The sequence below is a fragment of the Penaeus monodon genome, unplaced genomic scaffold, assembly GCF_015228065.2.
Source record: "Penaeus monodon isolate SGIC_2016 unplaced genomic scaffold, NSTDA_Pmon_1 PmonScaffold_3551, whole genome shotgun sequence".
NCBI classification, from domain to species: domain Eukaryota; kingdom Metazoa; phylum Arthropoda; class Malacostraca; order Decapoda; family Penaeidae; genus Penaeus; species Penaeus monodon.
In genome coordinates this window covers 8,222-24,637 of record NW_023658287.1, presented here as the reverse complement: position 1 = coordinate 24,637, position 16,416 = coordinate 8,222, and the positions used below count along the sequence as shown (strand labels likewise).

General features: G+C 26.6%; 1 protein-coding gene across 1 annotated transcript; it reads left to right on the top strand.

Annotated features, from left to right (window-relative positions):
- Window positions 1-341: 341 nt before the first annotated feature.
- LOC119570683 (eukaryotic translation initiation factor 4 gamma 3-like) lies at window positions 342-2,862 on the top strand (the record flags this gene model as incomplete). The annotated part of the gene is given in 11 exon segments (XM_037918328.1): window positions 342-481; window positions 588-680; window positions 814-1,029; window positions 1,190-1,324; window positions 1,440-1,453; window positions 1,455-1,534; window positions 1,537-1,655; window positions 1,890-2,141; window positions 2,311-2,415; window positions 2,547-2,626; window positions 2,838-2,862. Coding segments are annotated over 11 exon segments (1,259 nt in total), but the record flags the coding sequence as incomplete, so codon positions are not given.
- Window positions 2,863-16,416: the final 13,554 nt, after the last annotated feature.

Sequence of the window (16,416 nt, the reverse complement as noted above, 5' to 3'; positions counted from 1 at the left end):
GTTTGATTTATGATTTTGTTCATAAAGGTGTGGCGGGTACAGGTGTAGTCTTTAGTTTTGCATGAGTCTGTACAAAATGTTAATCCAGCCATCATTTTCCACAGGAAAGAAGCCACTCTTGCCCCCCCCCCATTCTCTGCCTCACATCCTTTTCCTTGTTTGGATAATTCATGAATACTTGAATATTGTGCTCCTTCATCCATAATAAGTAGCTCTGCTCTGCGGATAGTGGAAGATGTATTTTTTTTATGTTGCCGTGTTTAATGGCTGATGTCTTTTAGTGACACGTACATGTAAAACTGATGTATTTATTCACATGCATTTTTTGGGCATCATTTTAGATCAGTGGAGCCCTGTAAATCCTGATGGTAAACGTCAGTATGACCGCAGATTTCTCCTTGAGCTCCAGAATAACCCACTCTCCCTTAAGAAGCCGGAGTCCCTCCCCAACTTGGAGGTGGTCCGTGATGGTCCAGGAAGGGTAAGTTGGAAAGTGTGTTTGGGGATGTATGATAGGGTATGCCTTTAAAAAGCTATATCTGTTGTAAAATAGGTTTGTTTTTAATGACACTATTTCCATCTTGCAGCTTAAGCCTTTCGACCGGGGTGTAGGTGTTTCACATGGCAGCAGTGGCCCAGACTTTACTCCTGATTATTTCAAGTCTACAGTTCCAAGCAAGGTATTAGCAGTTTACAGAAAATTATTTCCTTTGTGCTGAATACGTTGTGATGATGAATTGTGAAAACCAAGGAATTAAGTTCAACTGGTTTCCTGATACCTCATCTTAAATGTGTATTATTTTATTGCATCAGAGAGGAGTACCAGGGCGCAATAGCCAACAGCGCCGAGAACCAGGAGGTGGACCTGGAAGCAGAAATGACAGAGGAGGAAGTGGCCGTGGACAGAGTAAGGTCATCATCATCCCTCTCTCAACGGGACGTGAAACTAAGCTGAAGACGACAGAAAATGCTTGGAAGCCTTCTGTTAAGGAGTCGAATGTTAATGATGAGGAAGCTCAGACTATTGAGGTATGTACTAAGATTTTGTGGTGGTTGATGTCTTGTAATTTTAATTGTTTAATGGTTGTTAAAAAAAAATTGTATTGAATTTCAAAAAGCTTCAGACATTTGTTTAGAGAAGTTTAATGTGGATGAGCTTGTGCGACTAATCTTATTCTCTATTGTGCAGGTGGTGAAGAGGATGAGAGGCATCTTAAATAAACTGACTCCAGAGAAATTTGAGAAACTTGTTGGTACAGTCAATCAGATGCCCATTGACACCACAGAAAGACTTTCAGCTGTGATTGATCTTATTTTTGAAAAGGTTTGTTTGGGGAGATATTTGACGGTGTGATGATGAATATTATTAGTTATTGTTATTTTTCATTGGGCCAGCAGTACATGGTCATCAGCAATAAAACATTTCTTTCTCCTAACAGGCTGTGGATGAGCAGGTTTTTCTCAACCTATGCTCAGATGTGTCAAGTACTCTCCAAAATGTCTGTCCGTGGGGAAGGTTCAGACTCCAGCAACAGTGCAAGTCTGAAGTTAAATTTAGGAATCTTATAATTAATAAGTGCCAGAAAGAATTTGAAAAAGATAATATGGAAGAATTTAAGGCTACCAGACGGAAAGAAATAGATGAATGTTCTGAGGTAAGTAATTTTTTTTCTTTATGAAGGAATATTTTTTTGCATCTTCAAAATTGAAGGAAGTGACATCTCTCAGTATAATTACTTATTAATGAGATATATTCTGTTATAGTTGATAATTTTTTATTATTATTATTTATATATATATATATATATATATATATAATATATATACATATATATATATATATATATATATATATATATATATATATATTGAAACTACTCCCTTTACAGGCTGAGAAGAAACAAGAATTGTTAATGAAGTTAGATTATGATGAGACCAAATTAAGAAAAAGGTCTGTAGGCAACATTAGGTTTATTGGAGAGCTCTATAAGCTACGCATGTTGACATCACCGATTATGATGCGCATTATCGGTACACTCTTGGAAAAGAGAGATGAAGAGTCCCTTGAGTGCCTATGTAAACTTCTTACTACAATTGGCAAGCTCTTGGAAAACACAGTGCAACCAGCAACAAAGGCAATGGTAAGTGGGCAGTTGAATGCCATGTTGAAGTTTGTGTTATGTAAAATAATACTCCAGGTACTTTGTGCAGTGAGGATCATTAATTTTTTTTTGTCCTCTCCCCCAACAGCAAGAACTAGATAAACATTTTGGACAGATGGAGAAAATAGTGAATGACGCTTAACCATAGCCGTGTAGGTTCCTAATGATGGATGTGATTGACTTGAGGCGAAACAAGTGGGTTCCAAGAAGAGAAGACAACAAGCCCAAAACCAAGGCTCAGGTCCATGAGGGTGTGCTGACTTTGTTTTTAACTTGTAGATGAACTTCATTATGCTTTATTTCCTTTTTTAATTTTTTGTTTAGTGTAGATTTAGAAGGTGATGCATGATATGAGTGTTTTAATGTTTTGGATTGCACTTGCAGGAAGCAAAGAGAGAGGAGATTGAGCAGATTGCCCTTGCTTCAACTCCAAACCGAGAGATGATAGGAGAGATGACCGTGACGTAAGAGGAGCCGGTAACCGTGGGCCTCCTATTCTGAGATGGATGGAATACAGTTGCATCCACCAAGAAAGGGCATCGTTTGACTCTTCACGCCTAAAAATACTTTATTAATAGGGTAAATTTGTCAGTCTTTGGACATTTGTGTTTGGACATACGATGTAAAAATTTAAGATCGCATGCTATTTTTGCTAATCTGTAATGTGTATTACAGCCGGGAGCAGCGAGGGCAAGGATAACTGAGAGGGAAGGGTTCACAATTGGGCACGGCATTTAGGGGGGGCTTTAAGGGCCAGATGAAAAAAGCAAGAAATAATGGTTTTTAAAGTGTTTGGGGATAGTATGGGAAACAACTCTCTACTTAAAGATAATAGAAGGTTCCTTCATCAATGGGGTAAACCCTTTTGTATTTTTGTTTTTAATTTTTTATAAAAGATAAAACTTAACTTTTTCATAGCTGACATCAGCTCAATGATTTTTTCATCCTTTTGTGATCTGCTTTATTAAAAGCTATTGATGTCTCATTTCCCGTGAAACGACGGGTCCTGGAGGAGGGCCCCAAAGGGAAGGTGTCTTTGCAGTAAGGTTGCCCCCTCCTTCCAATACAAGGAAAAATCCCTTTCGGGAGTCAAGAATTTGTTGGCCCGGTAAGTGTGTTTTTTTTTTTTTTTTTTTCCCCCCCCCCCCCCAAAAAAAAAGAAAAATTTTAAAACCAAAAAAAAAAAGGGGAAAAAAAACCCCTTTTTTTAAAAAAAAGGGGGGGGAAAAAAAAAAGGGGGTTTTTTTTTTAAAAAATTTTTTTTTTTTAAAAAATTTTTTTTTAAAAAAAAATTTTTTTCCCTTTCCCCCAAAAATTTAAAAAAAATTTTTAAAAAAAAAAAATTTTTAATAAAAAAAAACCCAAAATTTCCAAATTTGTTTAAAAAAAAATTTCCCCAAAAAAAAAAAACCCCCCAAAAAAAAAAAAATTTTTATTTTTTTTTTTTTTTTTAAAAAATTTTTTTTTTTTTTTTTTTTTTTTGTTTTTTAAAAAGGGGGCCAGGGAAAAATTTTTAAAATTTTTTTGGGTTTTTTAAAAAAAAAAAAATTTTTTAAAAATTTTTTTTTAAAAAACCCAAAAATTAAAAAATTTTTTTTAAAAAAGGAATTTTTTAAAATTTGGTTTTTTTTAAAATTTTTAAATTTTTCTTTTAAAAAAATTTTTTGGGGAAAAAAAAACCCCCAAAAAAAATTTTTTTTTAAAAAAATTTTTAAAAAGGGGGAAAAAAATTTTTTTAAAAAAATTTTAAAAAAAAAAAAAAAATTTTTTTTTTTGGGGGGAAAAAAAAATTTTTTTTTAATAAAAAACCTTTTTAAAAAGGGTAAATTTTATTTTTTTTTTTTAATTTTTAAAAAAAACAAATTTTTTTAAAATTTAAAAAATTTTTTTTTTTTTTAAAAAAAAAATTTTTAATTTTTGGGGGGGAAAAAAATTTTTTGGGACCCCAAAAATTTTTTTTGGAAAATTTTCCCCCCCCCCCAATGCAAAAATTTCGGGGGGTTTTTTTTTTTGGGGGGTATATTTTTTTATTTTTTTTTTTAAATTTTTTTTAATAAAAAAATTTTTTTTTTCCCCCAAAAAAAATTTTAAAAAAAAAGGGGTTTTTGGGGGCCCCCCCTTTTTTTTTTTTAAATTTAAAAAAATTTTTTAAATTTCCATTTTTTAAATTTTTTCCCCCTTTTAAACCCCTTTTCGGTTTTTTAAAAATTTTTTTTTTCTTTTTTTTTTTTGGGGGGGTTTTTTTTTTTTTTAAAAAAAATTTTTTTTTTAAAAAAAAATTTTTTTTTAATGGCTTTTTTTTTTTTTTTTCCCAACCCTTTTTTTTCCTTTCCGGGGGTTTTTTTTTTTCCCAAAAAATTTTTAAATTTTTTTTTCCCCAAAAAAAAGGGGCCCCCCGGGGGGAATTTCCCAAAGGGTTTTTAATTTTTTTTTTTTTGGGGATAAATTTAAATTTTTTTTTTTGGGTTTTTTTAATTTTTTTTTAAAAATTCATTTAAATTTTTTTTTTTTTTTTCCCCCCTTTTTCCCCAAAAAAAAAAAAAAAATTTTTTTTTTTAATTTTTTTAAAATTTTGGGAAAATTTTTAAAAATTTTTTGGGGGAATTTTTTTAAAACTTTTTTTTTAAAAAATTTTTAAAAAAAAAAATTTTTTTTTATTTAAAAAAAAATTTAAAATTTTTTTTTTAAACCTTTTTAAAGGAAAAAAATTTTTTTTTTTTTTTTTTTTTTCCCCCTTTTTTTTTTAAAAAAAAGGGGGGAAAAAAAAAGTTTTTTTAATTTTTTTGGGAAAAAAAAAAAGGGAAAAAAAAAGGGGAAATAAAAAAAAAGGGTTATTTTTTTTTTTTTTTTTTTTTTTTAAAAATTTAAAAAAAAAATTTTTAAAAAAAAAAAAAAAATTTTTTTAAAAAATTTTTCCCTTTTTTTTTAATTTGTTTTTTTTTGGGGGGAAAAAATTTTTTTGGGGGGTAAAAAAAAAGGAAATTTAAATTTTTTTTTTTTTTTGGGTTTTAAACAAAATTTTTTCCTTTTTTATTTTTTTAAATAATTTTTTTTTTTTTTAAAAAAAAAAAAAATTTTTTTTTAAATTTTTTTTTTTTTTTTTAAAAAAAATTTAAAAATTAAAAAAAAAAAATTTTTTTTCAATTTATTTTTTAAAAATTTTTTAAAAAAAAAAAATTTAAAATAAAAAATTTAAACCAAAAAAAAAAACCCTTTTTGGGGTTTTTTGGGGGTTTATAAAAAAAGGGGGGGGCCCCAAATTTTTTAAAAGGGTTTTTTTTTTCCCAAAAAAATTTTCCCGTTTAAAAATTTTTTTAAAAAAATTTTTTTTGGGGGGAAAATTATTTTTTAAAATTTGGAAAAAAATTTTTTTTTTTAAAAAATTTTTAAAAAAACCCCCCAAATTTTGGAAAGGGTTTTAAAAAAAACCAATTTTTTTTTTTTTTAAAATTAATTTAATTTTTTTAAAAAAATTTTATTTTTTTTTTTTGGGGGTTTTTTTAAAGGGAAATTTTTTTTGGAGGGCTTTTAAAAAAAAGGGGGGGGGGGGGGAAAAAAAAAAGGAAAAAATTTTTTTTAAAAGGGTATTTTTATTATATTTTTTTTTTAAAAATTTTTTTTTAAATTTTTTTAAAAATTTTTTTTTTATAATTTTTTTTTTAAAAAAAAAATTTTTAAAAAAAAATTTTTTTTTTTTTTTTTTAAAAAAAAAAAAAAAAAAAAAAAAAAGGGGTTTATCTATTTTTTTAAAAAAATTTTTTTTTTTTAAAAAAAATTTTTTTAAAAATTTTTTATTTTTTTAAAAAAATTTTTTAATTTAAAAAAAACCTTTTTAAATTTTTTTTTAAAAAAAATTTTTAAAATTTTTAAATTTTTTGGGGTTTTTAATATTTTTTGGGAAAAAAATTTAAAAATTAATATTATATAAAAATTTTTTTAATTTAATTTTTTTTTATGGAAAAAATATTTTTTTTTTTTTTAATTTTTAAAAAGTTTAAAAGGGAAAAAAAACCCCCCAAAAGTTTTTTTAAAAAAAAGGGAAAAAAAAAGGGGGAAAAAAAATTTTAAAAAAAATTTTTTTTTAAAAAATTAAAAAAATTTTTTTTTAAAAATTTTAAAATTTAAAAAATTTTTTTTTTTTTTAAAATTTATTTTTTAAAAAAAAAAATTTTTTTTTTTTAAAAAAAAAAATTAAAAAAAAAAAAAGAAAAATTAAAAAAAAAAAATTTTTTTTAAAAAAAAAAAAACCCCAAAATGTTTTTAAAAAAAAAGTTTAAAAAAAAAAAATTTTTAAATTAAAAAATTTTTCCCCCAAAAAAAAAGGGGGAAAAGGGAAAAAAATTTAAAAAAAAAAATTTGGTTTTTAAAAACCAAAAATAAAAATTAAATTTTTAAAAAAAAAAAAAAAAAAAAAAAAAAATTTTTTTTTTTTTTTTAAAAAAAAAAAAAAAAACCCCCCCAAAGGAACCCCCCTTTAAATTTGGGGGCCCCGGGGGAAAATTAAATTAAAAGGCCCCCCCCCGGGGGGGGGGAAATTTTGGGGGGGGCCCCAAATTAAAAATTTAAAAAAAAAAAACCCCCCCCCCCGGGGTTTTCCCCCAAAAACCCCCAAATTTAAGGAAAGGGGGGAAAGGGGGGTTTTTTAAAAAAAAACCCCCCCAAAAAAAAAAAAAGGGGGGGGAAAAAAAAAAAATTTTTTTTTCCCCCCCAAAAAAAAACCCCCCAAAAAAAAATTTTTTTTTCCCCCCCCCAAAAAATTTTTTTAAAAAACCCCCTTAAAACCCCGGGGGAAATAAAAAAAAAGGAAAAGGGTGAAATTTCAAAAAAAAAGGGGGGGGGCCCCCAAAAAAAATTTTTGGGGGGTTTTTTTCATTTTTGGGAAATTTTTTTTTTTGGGAAAAAAAACCCCCCCCCCCCCCCCCCCCAAAAAAAAACCCAAAAAACCCCCCCAAAAAAAAAAAAAAAAAAAACAAAAAAAAAAAAAAGGGGATTTTTTAAAAATTTTTAAAAATTTTTAAAATTTTTAAAAAAAATTTTTTTTTTTTGGGGTATTTTTTCTAAAGTTTTTTTTTTTTTTCCCCTTTTTTTTTAAAAAAAAAAAAAATTTTTTTTTCCCCCAAAAAAAAAAAAATTTTTTTTTTGGGGGGGGAAAAAAGGGGAATTTTGGGGGGGGGGGGAAAGGGGGGGGGTTTTTAAAAAAAATTTTTGGGGGGGGTTTTTTAAAAAATTTTTAAAAAAAAAAAAATTTTTTTTTTCCCCCCCCCCCAACCCCCCCCCCCCCCCCCCCCCCCCCCCCCCCCCCCCCCCCCCCCCCCCCCCAAAAAAAAAAAACCCCCCCCCCCCCCCCCCCCCCCCTTTTTGGGGCCCAAAAATTAAAATTTTTTTTTTTTTTAAAAAAAAAAAGGGGGGGGGCCCCCCCCGGGGGGCCCCCCCTTTTTTTAAAAAAAAGGGGGAAAATTTTGGGGGAAAAAAAACCCGGGGTTAAGGGTTTTTTTTTTAATTTGGGAATTTTTTTTTTAAAATTTTTTTTTTTTAAAAAAATTTTTTAAAATTTTTTAAATTTGGTTTTATGTTTTTTTTTTTTTTAAAATTTTTGGGGGTTTGGCCTTTTTTTTTGGGGGGGAAAAAAAGGGCCCCCCAAAAAAGGGGGGGAAAAAAATTTTTTAAAATTTTTTTTTTAAAAAAAAAAGGGGGTTTTTTGTTTTTTTAAACCCTTTTTTTTTATTTTTTTTAAAAAATTTTTGGGGGGGTTTTTGGTTTAAAAGGGGGGTTTTTTTCCAAAAAAAACCCCCCAAAAAAAAACCCCCAAAAAAAATTTTTTTCCCCCCCCCGGGGTAGGGGGTTTTTTTTTAAAAGGGGGGCCCGGGCCCCCCCTTTCCCCGGGCCAAAAAGGGGGGGGGGGGGAAAAAAAAAAAACCCCCCCTTTTTTTTTTTGGTTTTTTTTTTTTTCCCCGGGCCTTTAAATTGGTTTTGGGGGTTTTTTTTTTTTTGGGGGAAAATATTTTTTTTTGGGGGGTTTTTTTAAAAAAAAAAAAGGGGGGAAAAAAACCCCCCAAAAGGGGGTATAAAAAAATTTTGGGGGGTTTTTTAAAAAAAAAAAAGGGGGGGGAAAAAAAAATTTTAAATTTTAAAATTTTTTTTTTTTTTAATTTTTTAAAAAAAGGGGCCCAATTTTTTTTTTTTTTTTTTAAAAAGGGGGAAAAAAATTTTTTTTTTCCCCTTTTGGGTTTTTGGGGGGGGTTTTTTTTTAAAATTTTTTTAAAACCCCCCTTTGCCCCGTTTTTTTTTTTTATTTTTTTAAACCCAAAGGGGGGGTTTTTTTTTAAAAAAAGGGGGTTTCCCCCCCCCCCCCCTTTTTTTCCCCAAAAAATTTTTGGTTTCCCTTTTTTTTTTTTTTAAATTTTTTTGGGGTTTAAAATTACTTTTTTTAAAAAAAACCTTTTTTTTTTTGGGGTTCCCCTTTTTAGGGGGGGAAAGGGGGTTCCCTTTTCCCAAAAAAAAAAAACCCAAAAAAGGGGGGGTTTTTTTTTAAAAAGGAAAAAAAAAAATTTTTTTTTTCCCCCCCCCCAAAAAAAATTTTTTAAAAAAAAAAAATTTTTTTTTAAGGGGAAAAAAAAAAAATTTTTTAAAAAAAAACCCCCCCCCAAAAAAAAAGGGGGAAAAAATTTTTTAAAAAGGTTTTTTTTTAAAAAAAAAAAAAAAAGGGTAGGTTTTTTAAAAAAAATTTTAAAGGAAAGGGCAAATTTTTTTTTTTCCCCCGCCCCCCAAAATTTTTGGCCCCCCCTTTTTTTTTTTTTAAAAAAAGGGGGGGAAAATTTTAAAAAAGGGGGCCCCCCCCAAAAATTTGCCCTTTTTTTTTTCCCCTTTTTTTTTTTTTTAAAAAAATTTTAAAAAAACCCCTTTTTTTTTTTTAAAAAAATTTTAAAAAAAAATTTTTCCCCCTTTTTTTAAAAATTTTTTTTTTCCCCCCCGAAAAAAAAAAAACCCCCCCCAAAAATTACTTTTTTTTTCCCCCAAATTTCCCCCCGGGGGGTTTTTTTTAAACCCCAAAAAAAAAAACCCCCCAAAAAAAACAAAAAAATTTTTTAAAAAAAAAAACCCCTTTGGGGAAAAAAAAAAAAAAGGGAAAAAAAAAATTTTTTAAAAAAGGGGGGGGAAAAAAATTTTTAAAAAAAAATTTTTAAAAGGGGAAAAAAAAAATTTTTAAACCCCCCCCCCCCTTTTTCCCCCCCCCCTTTTTTTTTTTTTTTTGGGGGGGGGGGGGGGGGGCCCCCCCCAAAAAAAAAAAAAACCCCCCTTTTGGGGGGGGGCCCCCGGGGGGGCCCCCCTTTTTTTTCCCCTTTTTTTTTTTTTTTCCCCCTTTTTTTTTCCCCCCTTCCCAAACTTTTTTCCCCAAAAACCCCAAAACCCTTCCCCCCCTTTTTTTTTTTAAAAAAAAATTTTTTTTTTAAATTTTTTTTAAATTTTTTTTTTTAAAATTTTTTTTAAAAAAAAAAAAAAATAAAAAAAAATTTTTTTTTTTTTAAAAAAAAAGGGGGGGGTTTTTTTTGGTTTTTTTAAAAAATTTTTTTAAAAGGGGAAAAAAAATGTTTGGGAAATTTTTTAAAAAGGGAAAAAAACCCATAAAAACTTTTTCCTTTTTTTAAAAACCAAAAAACCCCCTTTTCCCCCCCCCGGGGGGTTTTTGGGGGGGGGGGGTTTGGGTTAAAAAAAAAAAAAAAAGGGGGGGAAAGGGGGGGTTTTTGGGGGGGTTTTTCCCCCCTTTTTTTTTTAAAAAAACCCCCTTTTTTTTTAAAAAAAACCCTTTTTTTTTTTTTAAAAAAGGGGGGGTTTTTAAAAAAAAATTTTTTTTTTTTAAAAAAAAGGGGGGGGTTTTTTTTAATAAAAAAAAAAAATAAAAAAATTTTGTTTTTAAAAAAAAAAAAAAAAATTTTTTGGAAATTTTTATTTTTTAAAAATTTCCCAAAAGGGGGGGGGGGGGGGGGGGGTTTTTTTTTTTTTGGTTTTTTGGGGGGGGAAAAAGGAAAAAATTCAAATTTTCCCCCCTTTTTAAAATTTTTTTTAAAAAAAAAAAATTTAAATTTTTAAAAAAAATTTTTTTTAAAAAAAAAAGGGGGAAAAAAATTTTTTTGGTTTGGGGGGTTTTGGGGGGGGGAAAAAACCCCGGGGGTTTTTTTTTTTTCCCCCCCCCCTTTTAAAAAAAAATTTTTTTTCGGTTTTTTTTTTTAAAAAAATTTTCCCCCCCCCCCCCGGGGGAAAAACCCCCCCCCGGGGGGTTTTTTTTTTTGAAAAAAAAAAAACCCCCAAAAAAACCAAAAAAAAACCAAAAAACCTAAGGGAAAGGGAAAAAAAAAAAAAGGGGGGGGAAAAAAAATTGTTTAAAAATTTAAAAATTTTTAAAAAAAAAAAATTAAAAAATTTAACCAAAAAATTTTTAAAAATTTTAAATTTTAAAAAAAATTTTAATAATTTAAAAAAATTTTTTAAAAAAAAAAAAAAATTTTTTTTTTTTTTTTTTTTTTTTTTTTTTTTTTTAAATTTTAATTTTTAAAAAAAATTTTTTTTTCCCCCAAAAATTTTTAAAAAAAAAAAAACCCCTTTAAAAATTTTTTTTTTAAAAAAAAAAAAAAAAAAATTTTCCCTTTTTTTTTTTTAAAAAAAAAAAATTAAAAAAATTTTTAAAACGCTTTTAAAAAAAAATTTTTTTTAAAAAATTTTTAAAATATTTATAAAAAAGAAAAAAAAAATTTTAAAAAAAAAATTTATAAATATTTTTTTTTTTTTAAAAATAAAATTATATAAAAAAAAAAATTTTTTTTTTAAATTAAAAATTTTTTAAATTTTTTTAAATTTTTTTTTAAAAAAAAAATTTTTAAAAATTTTTTTTTTTAAATTAAAAAAATTTTTTGAATTAAAAAATTTTAAAAAAAAATTTTTAAAAAAAAAATTTTCCCCCCTTTTTTAAAATTTTTTTTTAAAAAAATTTTTTTCTTCAAAAAAAAAAAAAAAATTTTTTTAAAAAAAAAAAGGGGGGGGGTTTTAAAAAAAAAGCTAATTTTTATAAAAAATTTTTTTTTAAAAAAAAAAAAAAGGGGAAAAAAAAAAAAAAAAAAAATTTTTTAATTTGGGAAACCCGGAAAATGAAAAAATTTAAAAAAATTTTTTGGGGGCCCCCCAAAAATAAAGGGGCCCCCCCCAAAAAACCCCCTTTTCAAAAATTTTTTTTTAAATTTTTTTAAAAAAAGAAAAAAAAAAAAAAAAAAAGGGGAAAAAAAACCCTTTTCCCTAAAAAAAATTTTTAAAAAATAATTTTGGGGGTTTTTTAAAAAAAAAAAAAAAATTTTTTAAAAAAGGGGTTCCCAAAAATTTAAAAAATTTAAAAGGAAAAAAAAACCCAAAAAAAATTTTTTAAAATTTTAAAGATTTTAAACCTTTAAGGTTTTTAAACCCAAAAAAAAACAAAAAATTTCCCCTTTAAAAAAAAAAAAAAAAAATTTTTAAAATTTTTTAAAAAAAAATTTTAAAAAAAAATTTCCCTTGGGGGAAAAAACCCCTTTTTAAAAATTTTAAAAAAAAAGAAAAAAATTTAAAAGGCCCGGGTTTTAAAAAAAAAAAAAAAGGGGGAACCCCGGGAAATTTTTTAAAAAATTTTAAGAAAAAATTTTGAAAAAAAAAGGGTTTTTAAAAAAAAAAAAACCCCCAAAGGAAAATTTTTAAAAAAAACCCCTTTTTTTTAAAAAAAAAATTTTTGGAAAAAAGGGGGGGAAAAAAAAAAAAATTTAAAAAAAAAATTTTTTGGGGAAAATTTTAAAAAAATTTTTAAATTTAAAATTTTTTTTTGGGGGGGGGGGGGAAAAAAAAAAGGGTTTGGGGGTTGGCCAAAAAATTTTAAAAAAAGGAAAAAAAAAAAATTAAAAAAAAAAATTTTTTTCCAAAAAAACTTTTTTTAAAAAATGGGAAAAAAAAATTTTAAAAAAGGGGGGGAAAGGGGGGGGCCCCCCCCAAAAAAAAAAAATTTAAAAAATTTTTTTGGGGGAAAAAAAAAGGGGGGGGGGAATAAAAATTTTTTAAAAGGGGGGAAAAAAATTTTTCCCCAAAATTTGGGTAAATTTTTTTTTTTTTAAAAAAAAATTTTTTTTCCCTTTTAAAAAAAAAACCCCCCCCAAAAAAATTTTTTTTTGGGGAAAAAAAAAGGGGGGGGAAAAAAAATTTTTTTTAAAAAAAAAGAAGGGGGAAAAAAAAAAAAAATTTATTTTAAACCAATTTTCGGGTTTGGGGTTTTGGGGATGGAAAAAAATTCCTTTTTTTTTTTTTTTTAAAAAATTTTTTTTTTAAAAAAAGGGGGCCCCCCCAAAAAAAAATTTTTTGAAAAAAAAATTTTTTTTTGGGGGGGGGGGGGAAAAAAATTTTTACGGGGGGGGGGAAAACCGGGGGAAAAAAAAATTTTTTGGGGAAAAAGCAAGGGGGGTTTGGGGGGGGCCCCGGGAAAAAGGGGAAAAATTTTTTTAAAACCCAAAAAAACTTTTTACCTTTTTTTTTTAAAATTTTTTTAAATTTTTTTTTAAAAAAAAAAATTTCCTTTCCCCTTTTTTTTTAAAAAAATTTTTTTTCCAAAATTTTTAAAAAAAAATTTTAATTGGGAAAAAAAAAATTTTTTTTTAAAACCCCTTTAAATTTTTTTTTAAAAAAAAAAAAAAATTTTTTTTTTTTAAAATTTTTTTGTTTTTTTTTTTTTTTTTTTTTTTTTCCCCCGGGGGCCAAAAAAATTTGGGGTTTTTTGGAAATTTTGGAAATTTTTTGGAAAATTTTTTTTCCCCGGGTTTTTTTTTTTTTTGGTTTTTTTTTTTTTTTAAAAATTTTTCCTTTTTTGGGGGCCTTGGCCCCCAAAATTTTTTTTTTTTTCCCCCTTTTTTTTTTTTTTTTAAAAAAACCCCCCAAAAAAATTTTTTTAAAATTTTTAAAACAAAAAAAAAATTTTTTTGGTTTTTTAAAAATTTTTAAAAAAAAAATTTTTTAAGGGGTTTTTTAAAAATTTACCATTTTTAAAAAACCCCAAAAAAAAAGGGGGGAAAAAAAAAAAAAAAAAAATTTAAAAAAATTTGGGTTTTAAAAAAAATTTTTTTTTTTAAAAGGAAAAAAAAAAATTTTTAAAAAAAAATTTTAAATTTTTTTTTTTTAAATTTTTTTGGTTTATTTTTTAAAAATTTTTTTTTTTTTTTTTTTAAAAAAATTTTCCTTTTAAATTTTTTTTTTTTTTAAGGGGGTTTTTTGGGTTTTTTTTTTTTGGTTTTTGGTTTTTTGGGTGGGGGCCCCCGGGGGCCCCAAATTGGGGGGGAAAAAATTTAAAAATTAAAAAGGTTTTTTTAAATTTTAAAAATTTTTTTTTGGGTTTTAAAAAAATTTTTTTTTTTTTTTCCCCCCCAAAAAAATTTTAAACCTTACCCAAAAAAACAAAAAAAAAAAAAATTTTAAAAAGGGGGGGGAAAAAAAAAAAGGGCCAAAAACCCAAAAAAAAAAAACCCCAAAAAAAAATTTTTTTTTTAAAATTTTAATTTTTTAAAATTTTTTTAAAAAAAATTTTAAAAAAAAAAAAAATTTTTTTAATAATCTTTTATTTTTTTTTTTTTTTTTTTTAAAAAATTAAAAAAAATTTTAAATTTTTTTTTTTTTTTTTTTTTGTTTTTTTTTTTTGGGGGGTTTTTTTTTTTGGGGGGGTTTTTCCCCCCCCGGGGGGTTTTGGGGTTTTTTAAAATTTTTTAAAAAAATTTTAAAAAAAATTTAATTTTTTTTTTAAACCCTTTTTTTTCCCCCCCAAAAAAAACCCCCCCCCAAAAAAAAAAAAAAAAACCCCCCAAAAAAAAACCCCCCAAAAAAAATTTTTAATTTTTTTTTTTTTAAAAAAAAAGGGGGAAAAAAATTTAAAAAAAAAAAAAAAACCCCAAAAAATTTTTTTTTCCCCTTTTTTGGATTTTTTTTTTTTAAAAAAAAAAAAAAAAAATTTTTTTCCCCTTAAAATTTTTTTTTTAAAAAAATTTTTTAAAACCATTTTTTTTTTTAAAAAATTTTTTTAAACTTTTTTTTTTAAAAAAATTTTTTTTTCCCCTTTTTTAAAAAAAATTTTTTTTAAAAGGTTTTTTTTTTTTTGGTCCCTTTTTTTTTTTTTTTTAAAAAAAAAATTTTTGGGGTTTTTTTTTTTCCCCCCCCTTTTTTTTAATTTTAGAAAACCTTTTTTAAAAAAAAAAAAAAAATTTTTTTTTAAAAACCCCAAAAAAAAAAAAAAAAAATTTTTTTAAAAAATTTTCCCCCAAAAAAACCCCCAACTAAAACCTAATGAAAAAAGGGAAAAAATTTTTTTTTTTTTTAAAATTTTTTAAATTTTTTAAAAATGGCGGGGAAAATTTAAAAAAAAAAAAAAAAAATTTTTTTTTTTTTCCAAAAGAAAAAAAAATTTTAAAAAATTTTTTTTTTAAAAAATAAAAAAAACCCAAAAAAAAATAAAAAAAAAAAAGGGTCCCCCCCCCGGGGGGGGCCCCCCGGGGCCAAAAAAAAAATTTTTTAAAAACCTTTTTCCCCTTTGGGGTTTTTTGGGGGGGCCCCCTTAACGGAAAACCCCCCCTTTTTTTTTAAAATTTTTTTTTTTTAAAAAGGGGCCCCTTTTTTGGGGGGGGTTTTGGGGAATTTAAAACCCCCCCCCCCCCCCAAAAAAAAAAAAAGGGGGAAAAAAAACCCTTTTTTTTTTTGGGGAAAAGGGATTTTTGGGAAAAAAAATTTAACGGGTTTTGGGTTAAGGACACATTTCTTCCGAGGGATGGAAAAAAAGGAAAGGGGGTATGTACTTAAACCTTTTGCTTTTTGGGGGTTTAAAAAAAGGAAAAAAACTTTAAAATCCGAAAAAATTTTTTTTTTTAAAAATTTTAAAAAAAAATTTTTTCCCCTTTTTGGGCAAAAAATGAAAAATTTTTTTTTTATGAGTGTACTTTAAAAAAAAAATTTTTTTTTTAAAAGGGGGTTTTTTTTTTTTTTTAAAAAAAAAATTTTTTTTTTTTAAAAAATTTTTTTTCCCCCCCCCCCCCGGGGTTTTTTGCCCCCCCTTTTTTTTCCCCCCCCCCAAATTTCCCCCCAATTTCCCTTTTCCCCTTTACCCCCCCCCCCCCCTTTTTTTTATTACCCTTTTTTCCCCCCCCCCCTTTTCCCCTTTTTTTTTTTTTTCCCCCCTTTTTTCCCCCTTTAAATTTTTTCCCCCCCCCCCCTTTGGGGCCCCCCCTTTTTTTAAATTCCCGGGGGGGTTTTTTTAAAGGGGCCCTTTTTTTTTTAAATTTTTGGGGGGGGGGCCCCCCCCCCCCCGGGGGGGGGGGGGAAAAAATTTTTTAAAAGGGGGGTTTTTGGGGCCCCCTTTAAAAAAACCCCCGGGGAAAATTTGGGGGTTTTTTTGGGGGGGGGAAAAAAAAAAAAAGGGGGAAAAAAATAAAAAAAACCCCCTTTTTTTTTAAAACCCCCTTTTTTAGGTTTTTAAACCCCCCCCCGGGGGCCCCCTTTCCAAAGGGGTTGGGTTTTTTGGGGGCCCTTTGGAAAATTTTTTCTTTTTTGGGGGGGGGGGGGCCGGGGGTTTTTTTGGGGGGGGAAAAACCCCGGGGGGGCGGGTTTCCCCCCTTTTTTTTTCCCCCCCCGGGGGGGCCCCCCCGGGGGGGCCCCCCCCAAAAAAAAAAAAAATTTTTTTTTTTTTTTTAAAAAAAAATTTTTTTTTTTTTTTTAAAATTTAAATTTTTAAAAATTTTTTTAAAAAAATTTTTTTTTTATATATATTTTATTAAAAATTTTTATTAAATAAAATTTTTTTTGTTTTTTTAAAAAAAAATATAAATTTTTTTAAAAAAATTTTTTTTTTTTTTTATAAAGGGGAAAATATAAAACCTTTTTTTACACACCCCCAAAACACCCACACACAAACACCCCCAAAAATTTTTTATATTTTTTTAAAAAAAAAAAAAAATTTTTTTTTTTTTTTAAAAAAAATATAAAAAAATTTTTTTTTTCAAAAAATTTTTTTTTTTCTCAAACACCCCAAAAAAAAAAAAAAAAAAAAAAAAAACCCCCCCCCCACAACCCCCAAACAAAACCCCCCACAAACCCCCCCCAAAACCCCCCCCAAAAAAAAAAAAAAAAAATATAATAAAAAATTTTTAAAAAAAAAAAAAAAAAACCAAAAAACCCCCCCACCCCCCCAAAAAACAACCCCCAAAAAAAACCCCAAAAA